General features: G+C 37.1%; 1 protein-coding gene across 3 annotated transcripts in view; it reads right to left on the bottom strand.

Annotated features, from left to right (window-relative positions):
* The window catches only part of LOC121411220, a 30,342-nt gene extending 11,771 nt beyond the window's left edge, over window positions 1-18,571 (bottom strand). Inside the window, exons 1-2 of one of the 3 annotated variants that reach the window (XM_041603807.1) lie at window positions 18,483-18,571; window positions 2,511-2,873 (exon numbers count right to left, since the gene is read on the bottom strand). In XM_041603807.1, coding sequence (XP_041459741.1) covers window positions 2,511-2,861 — 351 coding nt within the window. In that variant the 5' untranslated portion in view covers window positions 2,862-2,873; window positions 18,483-18,571. Of the gene's footprint in view, window positions 1-2,510; window positions 3,038-18,482 lie in introns of those variants that run through there. The other 2 variants (XM_041603809.1, XM_041603808.1) reach the window with 2 other exon arrangements.
* Window positions 18,572-23,649: the final 5,078 nt, after the last annotated feature.

Below are 23,649 nucleotides of genomic sequence, written 5' to 3'. Positions count from 1 at the left end.
TTTTAGGAATTAATTTTCCAAGAGCAAAGAGGGATTTTTTTAAGGTCAAAAATCTAAATCGAAAAGATCAACAGGTCGCTGATCCTTATGCTTGTTTGTTGGATCAACACTTGTCGGGGCTCTCTTTAAATCCATCTTTTGCACATATCAAAGTTGAGACACCCCATAATATCAACAGCCCTCATGTATTTAGGCACTGACCGAATCCAAAATTGAAATTGATATACCAATCCAAAGCTTATTAAAACTTTTAAACACTGCAGTGCAAGCTTTATGCATTTTCACAGTTTACCAGATATTAAGCGATTTGCTTAAAATTAGCTCCATAATGGACTTCAAAAAAGGTATTCATGTATTAATTTTCACAAGCCTCAAGACTGTGATGTCATGTTCTATTAGAAGCATTGTGAATCCATAGGTTTGAACATGGAAAAATTGATTTTTCTGCTAATATCGGATTATGCATTGCATTCTACTTTCTTCTCCATCACTTTCTGCAAGCTTGAATTGATGAAATCTACAGCTTTGGACTTGTTCTTGCCATATTTTATTACCTGCTTTTTTGGCGTATACATGTACATGCAGCTTTCCAACCCTATCTGCATTCCAATAATTTGTAACAATTTTTCCTGACAAAAATATAGCCCCAATAACGGCCAAACAAAGATATCACAAAAAAATGTGACGAGTTGTAGGTAGTTACTCCATTTGAGTTCTGAATAATTCTCAGAGCCACTTCTCACTGCAATTAGAAGCTAAAATTAAATTCATAATCTGCTCAGCAAAGTTTCTCATTTGCATATATGAATCTTTCCACAAGTATTTCACTTGTCTGTCTGTGATGAAATTAATGTCCGTCCGTGATCATTTTTGATTGATTTATTGTATGCATAAAATGTATGGATTTTAGCTATGTTCAAATAAAATGATATACAGTGTCCAGTGAAATACTTCTACACAATTTTATTTCTGTTTCTATTCTGATAAAGAATAAAAAGCTGAATCCATAGACATTATCCTAATAAAAATGATCCCGGACGGACATTAATTTCATCACGGACGGACAGAAATGTTAACATCTACAAGGAAAGTTTACTTCCCATATTTTCTTCCTATTAATTTATGTTTGATGATAGATTAATGTTCAGAGTGCAAGACCATTGAAAAAAATTGGAGTAACTTTGAAAACAATAAAACTAGAGTGAATTGAATTTGAGTGAATTAATTTTGTCCATCCGTGATGAAATTAATGTCCGTCCGTGATCATTTTTGATTGAGTTTATGATATGGATAAAATGTATGGATTTCAGCTATGTTCAAATAAAATGATGTACAGTGTTTAGAGAGATACCTCTACACCTTTTTATTTTTTATTTCTATTCTGATAAAGAATAAAAATCTTTTCATCTTTTTTTCCATCACGGACGGAAATTTCAAAATGGAAATGTTAACACCTACCAAAAAAAATTACTTCCCAATATTTTTTTTCTACTATATTATGTTTGATAATAGAGTAATGTTCAGAGTGCAAGCACATCCAAACCAAATTAGAGTAACTTTAAAAACAAAACTAGAGTGAATTTAATTTGAGTAGAAATGTCCGTCCATGATGAGAGGTAGCAGCACCCCCATGAATAAAATGGACTATTCCGGTACTTTCGGAATCATCAATCTTCAGGAAACTAAGTTTTTTTAAACCTGAGATATCAAAGATTATTTTAAAAGCAAATTTGATAGAAGTACCTAAAAAAAATTGTTCACCTCGATGCGAACCCTTAACCGATCATGCTCAATAATGGAATTCTACGTGTTCAGGGAGGAATGAAACTTAATTTCACATGACAATGATGAGAAAATAACAATATTTCATATAATAAAATACAAAAGAAATAGTGAATGAGTGATGTCATCAACTCTCTCATTTGGATGTAACTGGCTTGTTCATATAACTATTTTGTTGAAAATAAGCGAAAATTTAAAATGCCATAACTTTCTTATTTTACATCCGATTTTGATGAAATTTTCAGTTATGCTTGTTGAATTTTTCTCTTTTTATTAAAATCAAGTTTTTGTTGGGTTGGACTTGTCTTTTAAGGTGCTTTTTGGGGTTGGGATTTCAAGGCACAGCAATATCACATGTTGATTTAAAAGTATCTGATCAATAAATACACAAAACAACGTGCAATACGGGTATGTACAATCATGTGACATAGAAAAGTAAAAGAACACTAATTTGTTCAATACATGCATAGCAATTTTTATGTACCTTCCAAAAGGGTCTCAATCAACATACATGTTTGAAGGGGAAAATGAAAAAAAAAATCAGTGGGATGCAACAGTGTATGATGACAATAAACTGATTGATAATTGTTAAATTCAATTAAGAAATGTTAGGCTAATATAATTATTAATGCAAATGTGCATGATCAAGTACTGTGAATGATCAATTCATATAGATTTCTGTTTCATGGCATGTGGATTATGAAAGAACGTGATCAGACAATACTGACCTTGTTTAATATTCTCTGAACCCAAGGTGGCGTGGATTCTTCGTTGATATACCAAAGTGGATTGGGTCCAGCAGTGACCTGACCATATGGAGCAAGAACACCATCAGAAGATCCACCTGTCCTCCCTTGGGTGAGCAGAGCAAAGCTCTTGGCCGAGCCCTGCATGCTGTTGGCTAGAGTCCATGTCGGGGAAACTGCAGTCATGGCTGACTGGCCCAGAGAATATTCTGACGATACAGTAACTACATCCTGGTGATGATTGGTGCTTGTGTTGAGAACACACGAGCTATCAAACAACTGCTGTCTGCAAAGTCTACATTTATATGTCACTCTCTCCCCTGTCCTCTCCATTTTGTTGCCTTTCTGAAAAGAAAACAAGAGTATCACCGATCACTACCATAGCCCTGCTTGCATGCCTTTCTCTACGTACGAAACGCTGTATGGTATTTGGGGTACAACAATGCCTGGGTGGCTACACACAATGCAGGATTAGAGAAATTGGGTCAAGGCTCCCTACAGGACAGAAATTGCACTGGGTTAAACTCTCTGAACTTGGCATTGCTTAGGGGGGTAAAGAGTGTGAATCATTTCAGGATACATGTACATGCTGGGATGAGAAACTTGGGAGGAAACAGAAGCCTTAGTTCATCCAATTCAAAAATACTATACGCACAAAATAACAGAGATGAAAAGGGCATACAGCAACATACGTACATGTACTGTAGTCTTGCCAACCTTGTCAATCTCAAAGCATTATATCAGACCAGAATATGCAAAACATTTACATGTTCTACATGTACATGTAAGTCAGCTTTCTGAGGTCCAAAGAATCATTCCACTTAAGTCGCAGCGTCACCTGTAGTGCATATTAGATTTTGATGAATTTTTCAGCATATTGCTCTTCGAATTCTACTAAATTCAACTTTTTTTCCGCCTGGCATAGCCCTTTAATATGGTTAGCATTCAAAATCTTAAAAAATGGAGGGAGGGGGCAAGGGTGATTGCTGCAAGTGTTAGGTGAGTCCTGCCTTCTCTGTTCACAGAGACAAACCAGATTTAAAACTTTGGATTGATGATTGCATTGATGATGATTATCATGATTATTAAAATGATGATTGGATTGATGATTATCATGATTATTAAAATGATGATTGGATTGATGATGATGATGATGGTGACACTGAATTACTTTGCACATCTTTATTTCACCAGTCGAAAGAAAAATCATAACACAGCCCTAGTTACAGTTATGCCAGTAGTGGTAACCAATAACAATTTAAAATGAGTCTTTCAAAATGAGTTTGTACAGAATCCAAATAAGTGACCAACCAAGCGTCTATACAAAAAAATGCCAAAATATTCTGGAAGAAATTGCGTAATTGCTGAGAAATTGGCAGAATAAGCATGGTATTCCGGTCATACACGTACATGTACACTGTATGTTGGGGATTTTTCTAAGTAATAATAATAAATTGTCCCATATGTGCAATTGTCCATACTACAGTGCGTATCAACAAAAAGTTTACACTTAGAAAAAATCCTGTAAAATCATATATTTGTAATATCCTGAAGATTTTTTCACATTTTTACATTGGTACAGATCCATAAAAGCAAATGACGATATAACTGTCGAAAAATATTTCCACTTGAGTGAGCACCACTTGCTTTTGAAAAGTTAGTGAAAATGATTTGCGCAGAACTTTGAAATAGTTATGCGAACAAAGCAAAAGCAATTTTGTGTCTCGCCCACTTATGAAAATAACCAGAAATATCGTGACTTGCGAGGGCACGCAACAGAATTGTATCGAAACTTCATTGTGAAATGACTGGGATGGAATACACTTGTCATAAGAGCCTTGCACGTAAACTTTAATGTTGACCTGAAAATGACCTTTGACCTTACCATGTGACCTCCGACTGCAGCATCACATGCAGGTCCCTCAAGTCCATCTACCATCCAAGTTTGGTTGAAAAGTGACTTACGGTTGCGGAGTTAGTTGTCACAAGAGAGTCTTGCATTTAAACTTAAACGTTGACCTGAAAATGACCTTTGACCTTACCATGTAACCTCCGACTGCAGCATCACATGCAGGTCCCTCAAGTCCATCTACCATCCAAGTTTGGTTGAAAAGTGACTTACGGTTGCGGAGTTAGGTGTCATAAGAGAGTCTTGCATGTAAACTTTAACGTTGACCTGAAAATGACCTTCGACCTTATCATGTGACCTCAGACTGCAGCATCACATGCAGGTCCCCCAAGTCCATCTACCATCCAAGTTTGGTTGAAAAGCGACTTACGGTTGCGGAGTTAGGTGTCATAAGAGAGTCTTGCATGTAATAACGTTGACCTGAAAATTACCTTTGACCTTACCATGTGACCTCAGACTGCAGCATCACATGCAGGTCCCTCAAGTCCATCTACCATCCAAGTTTGGTTGAAAAGCGACTTATTACAGTTGTGGAGTTACGTGTCATTATAGGATTGTGACGGACGGACGCCGGACGACATTTGGATCCGTAAGTCTCGCCTTCACCTCTGGTGGGCGAGACGGTCCTAGGAACAGGCTTCGTAACTGTAAATGTTTGTGAAAACGCCAAACGGGGGTCCTTGGAATGGGTCGCCTGCGTGTGAGTGTGTACATGCATCCCTATAGAATGGGAATACGTGCATGTAGCTCATATATGCAGCTGGCCCGGCGGCTTGGACGCTGGGTGCGCTCGCGCAGAGTCGATGATTGCACAGCGCTCTACGGAGCGGCCGCTTAGATAAATTTTCACCAAAATTGCAGCTCATTGTAGCGGATGGATGGGGCGGTTTTTTTGTTCTTTTTCTCAATAAGATAAAAATTCTATGCCTTGGAACGGAAATTCGAATTTAAACATGGGGGTCCCCTCCGCAGCACATGCCCAACACGCATTACTGAGTGCCCCCCCCTCGGCATGCAGGCCGGGCATATCCAATTACTGTATGTGTCTGTATACAGACCAAAAGTGCCAGTCTCTGTATTTTGGTTGTTCCACTGAACTGCGTTGGCTTCACTCGCCAATGGCAATACATAGTCATAGTGAATGGGGATAAATGTCAGAAATTGTTAAATAAATCCCAGTCAGATATGTAATGGTTATTCCTGTCTAGTGCAGTGTCTGTATCCATTCGCTTTATTTTCCCCTTTTCAAAGCCAAAGATTTTTGTAATCGATTCATGACATTGGATTCTAAAGGTAAGCCAAAAAAAATCAGAAAATGTTGAAAAGCTCCTCCAAAACAGTAGAATAGGCCAATGAAAGTTGATGTTGAGTTTCCCGTCCCATTTTTTCCAGCACATAATGAGGAACCAATTTCATTATTCATTATTTTCCAGAAGATGAAAGTTTGACCTTTTGTAACCTTTTAACGCACTTTTATTTGTTAATTTGGACATTTTCTGCAATACACTCAATAAATATGTAATATCTCAACATATACACTGTATATATCTTCATTTGAGTTATGTTTGAAATGGAGTGGATTGTATTGCTGTTTCATAATTGTAGATCTAAGGTGGCTTGGTAGTGGTAGGGGATACGTCCACATAACACTGATTCATTTTTTCATTCTCATCTACATGATCTAAGTTTTCCTTCACAAGGATCGCCCTAAAAATGTCACAAAAAAACTTTCCGTCTGACCGATGTTTGTGATCGTGTATGGCAACAGGGTGTTGCCATTTTATGATTTTGAATAGTCACTGACAAGAACATCATCAAATATTAAAAATCCTAGGCCCTTGGCCTTGTCAGTGTCCTTGCTCGGCGATCAGATCATATTGAGATTCTGTAATTGTAATTGTACATGTATGTACATACGTACTGTCGCTGTTGCATGCATGATTTGTTCAAAACACTGACCATTGTTGCATGGCGATGGCTGGGTTGATTCTACGAGTTTGACTATGGTTGAGCTACCTCGAGCGATGTTCGTGCAGGCTTCACTTCACTACGCTCCACTACCCGAACATCGGGACAGTGAACCAGTTCGGATATACGAGTGACAAATGTGGGATCAAATGGTGGTTTATTGTAAAAATTATAGAAAAAAATATAACAAGAAAGAAAAATAGCCTTATTTATTACTCTTCACCCTTAATTCACTCCATGTCCATCCTCCGGTTATCCTCAAAATAGGTGATTTTGGGCCAGTATCTAATTCCTCACACATAATTATTCACGGCCGATTTCAAAATATCGCATGCGAAGGTCGCTGGTCAAACATCATGAATATTTATTGAATGGCTCAGAAAATACCAGAAAATATTCCAAGAGTTTGGGAAAATATTCTCCGAATCAGTGGAATATTTTCCCAAACAAAACTTTGTCTCAAGAAGAAAATGCTATGCTTTCATTGGAGCAGCTTTCTTTGTTCTTTTTCTCAATAACTTTTATAAGACAACAAGTGGAATGCCTCTGGCCGTCTCACCTGCATCACGCGGTTCAATATAGCAGCAGTGCTGACTTTGAATACGACTCTAACTCGCACAAGATGTTCAGTGATACATGGTTACTCTTATGTCCACTTTTTATGAACTAGACCAATAAACTTACAGAGATTCACCAAAAAACCCCAACATGGCCAAAGTTCATTGACCTTACATGACCTTTGACCTTGATCATGTGACCTGAAACTCAAACAGGATATTCAGTGATACTTGATTACTCTTATGTACAAGTTTCATGAATCAGATCCATAAACTTTCAAAGTTATGATGGTAATTCAACAGATACATCCAATTCGGCCAAAGTTCATTGACCTTTGACCTTGGTCATGTGACCTGAAACGTGCACAGGATGTTCAGTGATACTTGATTACTCTAATGTCCAAGTTTAATGAACTAGACCAATAAACTATCAAAGTTATGATGGTAATTCAACAGATACCCCTGATTCGGCCAAAGTTCATTGACCCTAAATGACCTTTGACCTTAATCATGAGACCTGAAACTTGCACAAAATTTTCAGTGATGCTTGATTACTATTATGTCCAAGTTTCATGAATCAGATCCATAAACTTTCAAAGTTATGATGGGAATTCAACAGATATCCCCAATTCGGCCAAAGTTCATTGACCCTAAATGACCTTTGACCTTGGTCATGTGACGTGAAACTCATGCAGGATGTTCAGTGATACTTGATTAACCTTATGTCCAAGTTTCATGAACTAGGTCCATATATTTTCTAAGTTATGATGACATTTCAAAAACTTAACCACAGGTTAAGATTTCGATGTTGATTCCTCCAACATGGTCTAAGTTCATTGACCCTAAATGACCTTTGACCTTGGTCATGTGACATGAAACTCTAATAGGATGTTCAGTAATACTTGATTAACCTTATGGCCAAGTTTCATGAACTAGGTCCATATATTTTCTAAGTTATGATGTCATTTCAAAAACTTAACCTCAGGTTAAGATTTGATGTTGACGCCGCCGCCGCCGTCGCCGCCGCCGTCGCCGCCGCCGCCGCCGTCGCCGCCGCCGTCGGAAAAGCGGCGCCTATAGTCTCACTTTGCTTCGCAGGTGAGACAAAAATGCTATGCCTTGGAACGGAAATTTGAGTGTGAAAATGGGAGTCCCCTCCGCGGCACATGATATATGTATATAGTGAGTGATTGTATTACCGACCGGCCTTGTATTACTGAACGCACACATCGTAGCCTACGCATCAGAAAATAATTTCATACGTTCAAAACTTTACAACGTCCTTCCTAAGGGAATATGAATAGAAAGATGATAAAAAAATGCTGAAAAACACATTTTCAAAGTATTTAATATTCTAAAAATAATAAAATATGGTCAAAATAGCATTAAGTGATTTGTTGTTTTCTCAACTTTTCCCATATAAAACACATGTTCGGTAATACGATATCTTTTTCAAGGGACCAAAACAGAGCTACCAAGTCTCACGCAATATGCGTGAGACTCAAGCCTTTTGGACTCTTGTTCATCCCCTCAAATCTCTGTCTCACGCAACTATCACAGCCTATCCCCATATTTGTACACAATGTCTGTGACATAGAGATGTATATTATTGACACTAGAGGGCGGACTTCATCAAATTGCTGTGAATCCATGTTCGGGGCGGCCGCCATCTTAAAGAGGGCAAAAAATAGGTTGCTATACGTGCATTACCTATGATGTAGATCAGGGGTGGTATTCTGAAAACGTTCTTATCTTTTATCTTATCTCACTGAGATAAGAAGACGCTAAAATCATTGCAAATCGGTATTCTGAAAATCTTCTTAACGCGTTCTTATCTCTGTAAGGACTGCCCTCTTCTTATCTCCAACACGCCCATTTTTAAGATTTTACCAATCAAAATGCGCTTTATATTGGCAGTTTAACCAATAGAAGCGTTCCTTATGTGAAGAGAATATCATGGGCGCTGCGCGTTCACCGTTTCTGGCGCATTGCGCGAAATAGGCATTTTATACGCAATGACTGATTTTATTATTTCGAGACGTCCACGTGCAAAAAAAAAAGTAAGAAAAGTAAATAAAGCAGGTACGAATAAAGAACAAAATATGAAGAAAGAAAGTAAGTAGGTATGAAAGAAAGAAGACAGAAAAGGGTCAGAATGAAGCAGAAAAAAAAGATGAAAGGGACAAAGCAGAAAATAATGAAAAAATAAAGAGTAAACGAAAGAAAGCAAGCAAAAAGAATTCAAAAATAAAAAAGAAAGAAAATAGAATGAATAAAAGAAGGAAAAGGAAGAAAAAAATAGAACAATTATCCATGATAAAGTGAAGGAACAAAAATGAAGAAAAAAAGAAATTAACTAAAAGGAATACACACAAAAATAGAAAAAGGTCAAACTAATATAAGATAAAATAAATTAACAAGGAACCGAAAAAGAAAAAAGTCTAAAAAAACGAATGAAAGAAAGTTAGAAAGAAATAAAAAGAGAAAAAAAGGGAATAAAAATGTAAAAAGTGAAGGAAGAGAGAGAAAAAAGAAAAATTAAACAAAGAAATAAAGATGAGAGAAAAAAATGAAAGGAAATTTGATGCAAATATGAAGACTACAAAAAGATAAAGAAAGAAAGGTAAATTCATAGAAAAAAGAAATCAGGAAAGAGAGAAAGAAAAAAAAAAGAAAGAAAGAATGAAGGAAAGAAAGAAAGAAGAAAAGAAGGAAAGAAAGAAAGAAAGAGAAAACGAAAGGGAAAATAAAAAGTTGGGAAAAAAAAAACGAAAAAAAATCATTGGAAAGAATAAAGAAAAAGTTAATAGAAGAAAGACAGAGAGAAGAAAGAAAGTAAAGAAAAAGAGTAAATAAAGAACGAACGAAAAAAGAATGAGCAAAATAAAGAAAAAAAGAAAGAAAGTAAAAAAAGACACAAAAGTGTCAGAAAGCAAAAATAAAAAAATAAGAAAAAATAAGAATTATTAAAGGGAAGGAAGAAAAAGGGGGAAAATGAAATGAATGATTAAAAAAGGAAAAGCATGTATAAAAACGAAAGAATGGAAGAAAAATAAGGAAGAAAAATAAAGATTACAAACAAGTGAAGGAAGAAAGAAAGAAAAAAGAAAAAGAAAGAAAAGGAAGAGAAACGGGGGGAAGCAGAAAAAAGACTCAGTAAAGAAAAAAAAGAAAGGGATAAAACGAAAAGGGAAAATAAAAAAGGAAGAAAGATGAAGTATAAATGAAACAAAGCAAAAGAAAAAAAAGAAATTAAAAGATTCAAACAGAACAAAAGTAAAGATATAAAGAATGAAAGAAAAGAAGAAAGACAGACAGATAGGAAGAAAGACAGACAGATAGAAAGGAAGAAAGACAAACAGATAGAAAGGAAGAAAGACAGACAGATAGAAAGGGAGAAAGACAGACAGATAGAAAGGAAGAAAGACAGATAGAAAGGAAGAAAGACAGACAAATAGAAAGGAAGAAAGACAGACAAATAGAAAGGAAGAAAGACAGACAGATAGAAAGGAATAAAAAATGGAAAAGAAAGAAGGGATAGAAAAAAGAGACGGGCAAAATAAAGGGTGAATGAAATAAATGGTGGGAGGAATACTTGTGGGTACTTGTTACTACTAGAGGCCATCGATTTTGAGCAAGAAAAAACGAGGACATCGTGAGATGTGATAACCCTCTAGCTATCTTAAATAATAAATATTGTCTTAAATATCGTGAAAGATAAGAAAGAAAAAAGATAAGAACGTTTTCAGAACCACTTATCTACATTCTGTTCTTATCTTTTAGCGCGCTTTGGTATTATATGCGCGAGTTGTAAATTTACGCGCTCAGCATTGGGTGGAGAGCAAGATAAGAAAAAAGATAAGAACAAAAGATAAGAAAAAGATAAGAACGTTTTCAGAATACCAATTTAAAAAAGTGACGTAGATAAGAACAAAATTAAGATAAGAACAAAATTAAGATAAGAACGTTTTCAGAATACAGCCCCTGGGCTTGGTCTGAAGTTTCACCTCCTTTCAGTTAATTTTGAGGAAATCATGCCGGGATCGTGTGCTGCTTTCGGCTGTACATCCAGAAGGAAAAAAGGCAGTGGTATTTCCTTTCATAGAAATCATACGGTGAATCACTGATAATCCCATTAAATATAATATTGGAGACTATGCGACGTTAGCTATATTTAACACCACGGGTGTTAAATCTAACATCAGCCCAATCAATAAAGGACCACACCATCTGGTGTTGGAGTTACACTGCCACTGGTGTTAAGATTACCAACATTTAGGATGTTAAAATATATCAACACCAGTCTTGGTGTTCGATTTGAACACGAGTCGGAGAATGTTATGAAGTTGACACCATTTGGTGTTCATTTGACACCCTCGAACACCTGCAGAAACGAAAATTTAAACGAAAGTTTAAATCACCCATTGGTGTAAAAAAAAAATACCAACACCAGCTTTGGTGTTGTTTCACGGTTCGGATTCACACCATTTGGTGTCCGATTTCAAGTTCTTCAACACCTGCAGCCTGACGGTGTAACTTAACACTAGGGTATTTTTTTTAAATATATACCCCAACAACAGACAGTGTTGAGTTACTCCAGTGAAGTGTAACTTCAACAATAATTTTTTTTTAAATATTTCTATCCAACACCTGTCACGGTGTTGTTTCAACACTTCTGAGTATTTGGTGTTTATTTTACACTCTAAGTGTTGTTTCAACACAGTATATTGCTTGAACACTGAGTGTCAAATGAGCACCAAATAATGAGAACATATGAACACTCTAAAGTGTTAAGTTGACCTTATCTGACACCCTTGTCACGGTATGATGGCTTATATACCTCGTCGTTTTTCCCCCGTTTTCTGGATGTTCAGTCCATCTCCTTTATAAAATATGCATGGCCCGGGGGGCCACTTCCATTTACGAGTGGATACCATGCGCGACCATGGGGTCTCGAAAAGCCCCCTAAACACGTAATTTCCATATTCTGAAAATGCACCCCTTAACAAGTATTGGCGTGTGAAACCCTACCCTTAACAAGTATTGGAAACAAAACGATACTCTTGGCAAATATTCCCTGAAATGAACCCCTAAACAAGTACAGGAATGTTTTATTGTTACGGGTCGGCTTTACCTTATTTGGTTTAGTACGATCCCACCTTCTACACCTCGCGCAAAACGGACTCTAAACACGAAGTGTTGGGGCAAAAAGGACATCCTTTATAAAACATTTTAATTTTGTTTTATCATCCCCGCAAATTCGACCCTAAACACGTGATTTTCCTAGCGAAATAGATGTATACCTTCTTTCATTATTTTTGTGTTTTTGACACCCTTATCAGTACGTACGTAACATGCCCTATCGTGAAAAGGACATCCTTTTTACGTGGTTTTTTTTTTCGCGCATGGTATCCACTCGTCAATGTAAGTGGCCCCCCGGATGCATGGTTATCATATATTTTAACATAAAAATGTTTTGCCTTGTGATTTTAACGATGCATACAGTATTAAATTGAAAATATAATGTAAAAAAGTGAAATATGTGATATTCTCCCATAGAGCCGTGTGTTATAAATCCGCGCTCTTGCCCTCTTTAAGATGGCGGCTGCGCAATACATGGAATCACAGCCGCATTACGCGCGCGTCAATGCGAGCGATTACTCTACTAGTGTCAATAATATACATCTCTATTCTTTCTATGGTCTGTGATCTCACTCAGATTCACAGAAAATCTCACGCATAGCCGATTTCGGCAAAATTGTTAGCCTAACAATTTTGCCGAAATCGTTTTTTTTTACGATATCAGCTTCCATAGGACCCTTTGCATGGGAAAATTTTTGGCAGAGATGCCAAGTTCAAAGACCGGCTTTGCGTGACGCCGTGAGATTTTCTGTCAGTAGAGGCGCACGGCCAATATTGGAGACTGTCTCCAATGTGGGAGATTATCTCCAATATCAGAGACTTTTGTATAGAATTTGGGTATCCAATTTCAGAGACAGTCTCCAGTTTTGGAGACCAATTTCCTTTGTTTACATTTGCGGCAAAAGGATTACCTTGGCGGCAACTAAAAATGTGATAAGCAGCTTCCTCATGAAAAATTACCCCTTTTCACCGTCTACTTTAAAAATTCACCGTCTACTTTTGTTTTGATAAGGATTTTTGTTGTCAATCACACACAAAACAAATGGGCTTCTGACCTCAGTGAGACAAATTTTTGGGTGGAAAAAATCATGCTTTTGTTGGTTTTGTTTCTTTTGTCCTTTTGCAAAGCAAATCTCCAATATGGGAGATTGTCTCCCATGTTGGAGAGTCTCCCAGTCCCACATTGGCCATGCGCCTGTCTGTCTGTATAGTACTAGGCCCCACTCTAGGCGACACCGCAATACTTACCCGTGTTAAGAAACTGGGACTCCACTCACGCGCATTTGGGCCGCCCTAGCTTAGAACTAAGCTTTCTTTCCGTAAAAAAAAAATATTCTTATGATTAAATAAATATTAATTAATACATGAATACTGTTAAATCGGTACTCACCGGTTCTCTTCTTGAATTTTCTGCCAATTTCCCACGCTGCTGGCTGCAATTCCGCGGTAAATTTTGTCGCCATAGAGAGCTGTTCATGCAACGTTATTTATAAATGGAGCGCCCTTTACGAGAGTTGTTAATGCCGCGGAGAAATCGTTAGGCATTTTGGCCTGTGTTCAAGGCGTAGCTGTTCTATTTTTTTATAAAATTATGTGTGAGATCGAAATCTCAGCGAGTAAACACTCTTCCAATATGGAAGAGTGTATACTCGCTGTGATATGATCCCGATAGGGAGGCGCAACACCCCCACCCACATGGGCGCAAACCCCAGGGCCGGGGGACATGTCCCCTCACCCAAAATAGTAGGGGGCACATTATGAAATGTCCCCCTACTATTTTTGGTCATGTCGTTCAAATTCGAAATGTATTTTGGAAGAGACGATCTTACTTTTGGCATGCCCCCTTTTTTTTGCTTGTTTGCTTGTCAAATTTCTTTTGGTCAAGATGACCTTCTTTAGAGGGTGATAAACCTTCTTTTTTTGTTTGTTTTTTGCTTGTCAAATTTTCCAGCCCCTGGTCCCCCTACCTTTGGGGAGAGATTTCCGCCCTTGCAAGTAGACATACTCTTGATATTGTTTGCGAATCTGCACGGGCGTCGATCGAGGGCTGGGGATGAGGAAAAGCGGTGAGACGAGAAAAAAAATAGAACTTAGAAGGGAAAAGGCGACAGAAAAAAAGTGAACGAAAGAAAAATTAATGGAAAATAAAAGGGAAGAGTAAATAGGGAGAAATGTGATGGGTAAAATAAATTATGGGAAAAGAGGACAGAAAAAAAGTGAACGAAAGAAAAATTAATGGAAAATAAAAGGGAGGAGAAAATAGGAGAAATGTGATGGGTTAACAAAATTATGGGGAAAGATTCTGGACGCACCATTCATGTTTTATCATGAAAAGGATAAGTTATTTATCCGCGAGCAGACACTTTTTGATATTGTGATCTGAAACTGGATAATGATTTAAATAGAGAACAATCTGCGTATCTGAATTAACGTGTGTTTTAGATTTCGACCTAGAATTTGGGTATTCTAAGTAACTTTCTTATCATGAAAATCAATAAAGAGAGCGCAAAGCGCGAGCTAAAAATATATGATATAACAAAGGGTGAATTTAAGCTCTGTAATGCAAACACTTTGTGGGAAAATTGTGAATTGTGATGGATCACAGTTAAAAAAGAGCTGATGTATTTTATTTTTATTACTTTGAGTTTTTACATAGGACCGGAACATGCTATGAGGGCATTATGTCATCATATGAAATTGATGACCATCTTCCTATTTCTCTCGCATGGGAGCGCGAAATGTGTTAATTTTATGGCCTGAAAACTGGACATTTAAAGCACTTTGTAATTATGCATAAGAGGCATTATATATCTATCAATGCGAGCAGAAATCGCGAGTCGAATTTTTTGATAAACTGTCATCAAATTAGTTTGATTTAGAATTAATATTGGGATATACATAACCGACTAATCCAAATGCTATAGCGTGCGGCGCTAGCTGATACGTTTTAACAATCTGACCTGAATAGGGAACTTTTTGAGAACTTTATGGAATACAGGAAAATAATACGTACCTGAAAATTCAAATTTTGCGAGCGCGCAGCGCAAGCAGAAAATGATAATGTTCAGATGATAACACAGACATTTTTACAGAGCACTTTTTAAAAATCAATTTGTAAATGAAACAAAATAATGAAAGTTCAATTTCCCAGCTGAAATATGTTTTGTATAATGACTTCAAAGTTTGATTTTTCAAGCTCCATATTGAGCAAGATATGCAAATACCCTAAAAGACAATAAGGCGCGAAGCGCGAGCGAAAATTTTTTATCCTAACAAATAGATTTTAAAAAAAATTATTTTCAGAGTCTTCCCCTAATGTTATTTCATTTAATCATGTTCCTCCTCTTATGTTTGCCTTTCTTCTTTTTTCCTCTCTTTTCCCTTCCTTTTCTTTTTTCCTTTCTTTTTTTTTCTTTTTTTGCTCCGCCAATAGGGGGGCCCGGGCCCCTCGGCCCCCCTGGATCCGCCTATGTTAGCGGTTGTAGGTATAAATCGCGCTCTAACGCTCTAAAACTGTGTTCTTTATCAAAAAGCTGTCTTTCATATTCATTTTGTTCGCAAAAGAATATAAAGTTAATTTCAATCATTGTATATAGTTATCCTGTTTATGATAAAAATACTTAGAAATTGGGTTAGGTTAGGGTTATCAAATTATCAGGGCAGAAAATATATATTTTTTTTCTCATTTTGCGCGTCGAGCTGGCACTATTTGATCTGTGTTATTATGTTTTTGATGACATTCATTGTATTCACAACAATAATTATTAAACATTGCGCACGCGCCGTGCGCCGCATGAATTATGTAGATCAGTGAATAACTTACCGCTACACACGAGCAGTTGCTCTATATATTCTATGTAATATAATATATAGAGCAACTGCCCATTTTTAATGGTCCATAATATACCCACTTTCTTCTTTTTTGGAACGAGTATGAATTTATCTACTGATATACTGAATGTACAATAAAAGTCATTATCATGTATTTCTTGGCATTTCATTTACTTTTTTTACCATAATTATATCACACAGCTGTTCGCATAGGCCTGCGCCGTCACAAATAACAAAACAAAATCTCACTTTTTTTCTTTTTTGGTGGGGGATAGATTTTCCATACGCATACGTACAATTTTTCAAATTATTTTTTTCTGCTATTTTCATAATAAACTTTAAATGATTTCGCCTTTGCACTATTATTTTTTTAAAGACAAAATTACATCATCATCATATCATCGTCACCAACTTCATTCTCATCTTTATCACCACTACCACCATCATTATTATCATCATCATCATCATCATCACCGCCACCATCACCACCACTATCATCTTCACCAAGATAATTTTCATCATCATTATCAGCATTGCCATCATCGTCTTTTTTTCTTATTTTTTCTCCTTCCTGCTTTTTTTCCTTCCTATTTTCCTCTTTTTAGAGGGCACACCACCACACCCCCTTACTGGATATCCGCCTCTAACGTTTGTTGTTGTATATAAGTTGGCGGATGCCTCATGAAATGAAATAATATAAAATAAGGAAAGGGAAACTAATTAGAAAAAGGACTGAGAAGAAGAAAAAAGAAAGCCAAACAAACAAGAAAAAACAATATCAAAATTTTGTTGTAAAGTCTTCTACGTCAGTTTAATAATTATGTTTTCAATGAAATGAGAACATAAAAAAATGAAACAAGTAAGATGGGCTATACATCGTAGCAAAGAAATAGAGGGAAGCTCCGAGACAATAAAAAGGGTGAGAAAAAGAAAAGACTTTGAAATACTCACAACACGAGCATAATAAAAAAATATGGAATAAGCAAGGACAAGTAGCTGAGGGACACCCCCCCCCCCCCTCTCTCTCTCTAGTTATTTATGTATCAAACTCGCATACACAAGAATTTCTTACTAATCAAAATATTGCGAGCAAAAAGCACGAGCTGACATTTTTTTAAATATTCAAAACTGATAGAGAGACACATTTTAAACAATTCATGAATCATAATAATTATACAACTAGCTTACCAATCGAATCATTCGATTGCGACAAATGATCTGAGAATTAATGCTTTTAGGAATTCATTAAATTAAAGCAAAGTATCTCAACATTAAAATAATTAAGGCGGGCGCAAGGTATCAGCTAATACACCGATAATTTTTTTTTGGACATTTGAAGTATTTTCGGTAATCATGAAAAAGATTGATATTTCATGAAAGCTCAAATCCCGAAGAGCGGAATATTTTTATTAATTGACTTTTTAAAAAAATGTTCTAAGCCCCATTTAATATTTGATTATAAGTCGATGCATTAAAAGCTGAAAAAATAAAGTATTTTGTGTTCCTCTATCATAATTGTCTTTCTCTTTAACCCTGGTTCTTTTTTTTCTGGGGGGAAGCATTTTGGTTAAAAAGAGAGAAAAAAGATAATTGCTGGCTTGTGGACGCCCGGTGTGGACGGTGGTAGGGACACCCCCCCCCCCCCCCCCCGTAGTTACGCCAATATGGGACCAAATGATCCTAAATGTCCGAGGCGAAACTTGTGCAATCAAACGTTATTTCTGAATAAATTAAAGCTTGCGCTGTTCAACTTCAATCTCTTTCAGCTAAATTTGCGATGAACGCTGCGTTATGAAATATATAATTATCAACATCTGGCGAAAAGAATAACCGACCGATCACCTGACGAGAACGCGTATACGTGATCTGCATATCAGGTCCGATCGAGAGTCAGAAGTGAAGGACAACTGCCAAGAAAATCAGGAAAAAGTCGTCAAAATGTAAGTTCCCCTTCATTTCTTTCAATTTTTTGTTACTTAATGAAGCATAAATGTATCATTAAAGCAAAATTTCAACAAAAGCCTCAAATTTAGCTAGTACTTTTGTTGAAATTACAATAAATTTAGATCGACATAAATCTCTAACCCAATTTTAGCACTGATGTCGCCTATGAGGTCCATACATGTAATGTTTGGACCTCATTGGTACTAGGAGTGCTAGGCCCTAGCCTAGGGCCAGGCCTAATTTGTGTATTTATCGTGAAAGTTTGGTGAATTTTTTTATAATAATTTGTTTGATATGAATGAATTCATGAAAAGTGGGCAAAGTGTTCGGTAATACGATCCACTTCCACTATAATTGAGTGCCCCCCCCCCCCGGCCCCGAGCCCCCGAGGTCCTATCGTTGCCATTTGTGAAAGAGGATCGGGCGGTGTGGATGCTAAGCTACGAAGGCAAGCGGGGAGAACAAAAAAAAATCGTCTCACTGTCACTCACTCTAATACTAACCCAAGAAAGAAACAGATCAAACACACAACAATGCGATAAATTAAGAGGTCCGACAATCTGATACATGGAACAAATAAACGTCATCCCATTGGAAACTTACCAAGAACGCAATGAGACGAGGCAATATAAAAATGAGATAGATTCCCGATTACATCTAGTGCAGTGCGAGTTGGTTAATTACAATGAGACAAACCAAAGAGGGCGTTAACAACTTCTTCACAAGGCCCTATATAGGGCCTTGCTTCTTCACGCTTCTTCAATTATGCTGAAGTGTCTAAGACTTGGACTGAAATAGGAAACAAATTACAATTTTTTTTATTCCTTGATGTACAATGGCTTGAAGTATTACTTGGTGTTAGAGACAAAAGCATATTTCGTACCCGAAAAAAAATTTACAACCAAAAAAAATAATAAAAAAGAAAGTGTTTCAACTACAAGTCATGGGTAATAAAAAGTTTGGCAAGCAAAAAAAAAAAGGTCTTCAATTTCAAACGAGGGGGCACACCTCTGTTTTAATGGCATTTTTACATTTAAAAAAAAAATTGTTTCTCAAGGGGGGCACAGGGGGATCCTTGCCTGACAATTACTGTAAACTGAAGTGTCCCTACATGTAAAGAAAATAATATGCACTGCCTTAAAAAGGATTAAAACAGAATGAAAACGGATTGAATATGAAAAGTCAAAAATAAAGGATAAATTGATACTACACCATACAAAATGGGAATGTTTTAGTTTCCCAGTTGTCGGTTTGAGTCAATTACACTCACTTAGTTTATTTATTCATTTTTTTTCTTTCTTCAACCTCATTCTCCCACTGATCCTTATCCATCAATAAAAAAAATCAAAAACCTTCCCAAGGGAACATGAATAGAAAGATGATAAAAAAATGCTGAAAAACACATTTTCAAAGTCTTTAATATTCTAAAAATAATAAAATATGGTCAAAATAGCATTAGTGATTTGTTGTTTTCTCAACTTTTCCCATATAAAACACATGTTCGGTAATACGATATCTTTTTCAAGTGACCAAAACAGAGCTACCAAGTCTTACGCATTATGCGTGAGACTCAAGCCTTTTGGACTCTTGTTCATCCCCTCAAATCTCTGTCTCACGCAACTATCACAGCCTATCCCCATATTTTGTACACAATGTCTGTGATCTCACTCAGATTCACAGAAAATCTCACGCATATAGCCGGTCTTTGAACTTGGCATCTCTGCCAAAAAATTTCACATGCAAAGGGTCAGGCGCGTACGCAGGATTTTTGAAAGAGGGGGTTTTCGAGCTGATTTTTTTTTAAATCTCCCGCCCAGTCTCTAAAAAGTAATGAGCGGGGGGGGGGGGAGGTGATGATTTTTTTTTCTTTTTTTTCAGCGCTGCAAATAAGACAATAACATTTAAGTGGGGATGGGTATGTAACAGTGCGGTCATGACCCGCGAGCGAGCAGAAATGTTCTCGTTTTTGCGTTGAAAACATAACCTTTTTGTCAATAGTTTGTTGGTTTTCATAGTCGATGCTACATGTCCTTCGGATCGTAGCACTCATGATATGGCCAACCGCGTAGCCAGGATTTCATTTTGGAGGGGGCGGTAAGTGCAACACTTACAGAGGGCGCGAAGCGCGCTCCCTAGGGGGCGGGTGCAGGGAGGGGGAGTTTCCCCCTCCCGCGCGAAGCGCGAAGCTTTTAGTGTTTCATAAATCAAAATGAAAAGGAGCCGTTTCTCTTGTCTCTAGTACCTCCATTTCGGTTGACTATATTGCGATTTTGAACCTTGTTTTCAAAAGTGATTGTAAACGCACAAAAGAGGTATATGGAGGAAATTAAAATGATAATAACTCCGCGCGAAGAGCGGAAGCTAAAGTGATTTATCAATTTTTCTTGCCATAAAAAGGGTCCCGAGAAAAGGGTATTCTCAAAGATATATTGAAACTTTCTTTGGAAAGATCAGATTTGATTACAAACAATTTAGCATCAGTGCATATTTTTAACTCGCAAAACAGAGGAGAAGATTGGTAGAGGAAGATATTCCTCCCCGCGATGAGCAATGAAACTCTGAAATTTCAAAGGGCAGACGTTTCATCAAATGTAGATATCTCTAATACCCAATCGTCTCTAATTCAATTGATTTTCTAAGATTATTGAACTTCATTACAAGGAAAATAGTGCGCATAAAGTTGAAACTTCTGTGATTTATTGAAATTATCTATCTATATAATAAAGGATGATTAATTTTTTTGACTTATCCTGAAGCGCTTCATTTTGAATATAAAGAAACTTAAGTGTCATTCAAAATTTCAAACTGAGGGCGCAAAACAGGACAGGAGATGAATGTATACAGGGAAATGACATGAAGTTTAATACAATTTGATAAAAAAAATATTGTACTTTTTTATTCAATATACGACACGAATTCCATACCTTCCTCTTTTTAAATTAGGAACCTGTTTGCCCCCAAATTATGGTTGTTTATAGTAATGAGCTGAAAAGCGGGAGAAGCTGACTTTATGGAGGTGACGGCAGAAACTGATATAAAGATTTTACCCGCTCGGAGCCGACCAGACCAGAAGTTGCGCGATCAATTGAAAAAAAAAGATAACTTCATACATTTACTTCGGCCTAACCTTACTCAAATTCATGCCCTAATGTATACAATTTTAACTTTAACTGGCAAGAAGCACATAGCTGAGGTGGAAAAACAGGGTTAGAGAAAAGGTGGGGGAACTTCAATATTGTCGTTTAACCGCGCGCAGCGCGGAAGCAAAATTCATATATGAATTTAAAGCAAGAAGAGTGAAGGAGTTTCTCTTTTGAGAAAAAAATAAAGAATAAATAGAAAAAACACAAAGCTACCTTTCTTCCCTTTCCTTCCTTCCCTTTTCTCCTCTCCTTTTTTCCCTTCTTTTTTTTTCTTTTTGGGGACTTTTTTTTTGGGGGGCGACCGCCCCCCCCTGGCTACGCGCCTGGATATGGCCTTGATCAGAACACTAGAAACTTGAGAAATGTCATGAATAATTACGAGCGAGCGGAGCAGGCGAGCCGAAATGTTTGCGTTTTTCCGTCAAAACATACAATTCTTCTCAATAGCTTGTTGGTAATGATTACATATTAGTCGATGCTACATGTCCTTCTATTCGTAACACTCATAATACGGCCTTGAACAGGAGACTAGATACTTAACCGACATTTTAGCGTTTTCCGTCATTTTGGTTTTCATATTGGTAAAACATATTTTGTAAGAAAACGTATGTCTTTGTCTTGGTTCACTTGTATTCATAAGTATACATCATGATAATCATGTATGGCCTTGTTAATGGCGATACCGTGATCATGTCGGCGACATGCGGAAATAAAAGATATAATAAAATGGAGTGAGCGAAGCGAGCGGAAATTTTTTTCTGTGTTTTTCGTCGGAAACATGAGATTCTGTTCATTATTGCTGTCCTATACATTATTGGGTAGGGGAACTGTCCGTAACCAGACCAAGGAGTTATCAGGCTCTTGCCCGATAACTCCTTGACCAGACCGACCTATGGGGAGACAAGCAAAAAAAAAAAAAAGGAAACGAAAGGGGGGGGGGTTTGAACCCCCCCCCCTTGCGTACGCGCCTGCAAAGGGTCCTATTGGAAGCTGATATCGTAAAAAACTTTTAAAAGAAAAACGATTTCGGCAAAATTGTTAGTAGGTAGGCCTAATGTATTTATGGTGAACGTTTGTTGATTTTTTTTTAATAATTTGTTTGATATGAATGAATTCATGAAAAGTGTTCGGTAATACGATCCACTTCCAAGGGCGCCGGAAGTGGGGGGGGGCAGGGGGGGGGGCACTTGCCCCCGGCCAACCCAATAATTTTTTTTTGGGGGGGGCAAAACGAGATTTTGCCCCCCAATGTGCCCCCCTCAAAGTAGAAAAATGATAAATTATTTAAGGACAAAAGTAAACGAAGGCACTTTTTTGCCTGAAAATTATCATTTTCATTGTCAAAAATAAAAAAAATTGACTCTGACGGGGCAAATACATTATCATAGTAAGCCTCGAGTCTTTTGACGAACAGTTCCTCTGTGAAACATATCTTTGATGAGCCCCTTTTCCATCTTATTACAGTGTGATAACGTTTAACCTATTAATGAATACATTTCAGACTAAAAGCGAATGGCAAATAGTGGTCCACCAATGATTAGGTTTATAACTCTATGGTGCTGGCTGTGTCGTCTAACAAACGCGCGGTCGCCCAGAAACGCTCAAATCGGACCCGATATCACAAACGCGCGTGAACACTACAGTTACTCGAGCAACATATGGATTCTATGTGATTGGTGATTGATTGATTGGTGGTATTTTACCTGATTGCTAAGAAATCATGAATGCTTGTTAGCAAGCAACCAGAGGACCAACAGCTTAAGGTCCTCTCCGAAGGACCTGCAGGTACTGAGGATTAATGCCTTACCAAAGCCTTCGTATTCCGGTGACCCGTGTTCGATTCCCACTTGGTGCGCTAGTGCCCTTTGCCAAAGGGCACTAGCGCACCAAGTGGGAATCGAACACGGGTCACCGGAATACGAATCCCCCGCTCTATACCGACTGAGCTATCGCGCCTCCATAATGTCATAGCTGCTGTCGATCAAGCCCAGAAACCATAACATCTCGAGAAACTTGTTTCAAATATTTTATTTTCAACTAAATATGAATTGAGTCAATACGGTGATAACAATTCAGTGCCCTATAAATATCAAGGTCATTTCAAGTCAATATAGACATGTTATCAGAAAATTACACACAGAATAATCATGTGTAGAGGATTATAATTTATAATTTGTGAAAATGGTGAATCCCACTCGAAAGCAACTTGAGATAATGTTTAGACATGAAAAAAATAAAATCATCTGTGAAAGTGACTTCTTGACCGGACTCATATTATGCGAGATATGAATAAAAATGTAAATAAAGAATATAAAAGAAAAAATAAGCGTTACAGTACTGCTCTACTATAAAAAAATATCTTAAGATATTTTCACAGCCCCGTAATTTCCTCTATTCCTTTTCATTGTCATGATTGGAAGGCGTTTTGTCTGATACTATTTCAGCTCATAATGATATAGCACTTATGTATTTTAGATTCCAAAACTTCTTCCCATTACCTGTTACTAATCAAATCGAGATGGCAGCTATGTTCTCTCGTTCATCCCAGCTTTTGTTATTCATGGATGTTTGCAAAAATAAAACCCAGGGGGGGGGGGCACTTACATTGACGAGTGGATACCATGCGC

The sequence above is a fragment of the Lytechinus variegatus genome, chromosome 3 (genome assembly GCF_018143015.1).
Source record: "Lytechinus variegatus isolate NC3 chromosome 3, Lvar_3.0, whole genome shotgun sequence".
NCBI lineage: Eukaryota > Metazoa > Echinodermata > Echinoidea > Temnopleuroida > Toxopneustidae > Lytechinus > Lytechinus variegatus.
The sequence above is the reverse complement of the archived record's forward strand: the minus strand, read 5'-3'. Positions and strand labels throughout refer to the sequence as shown.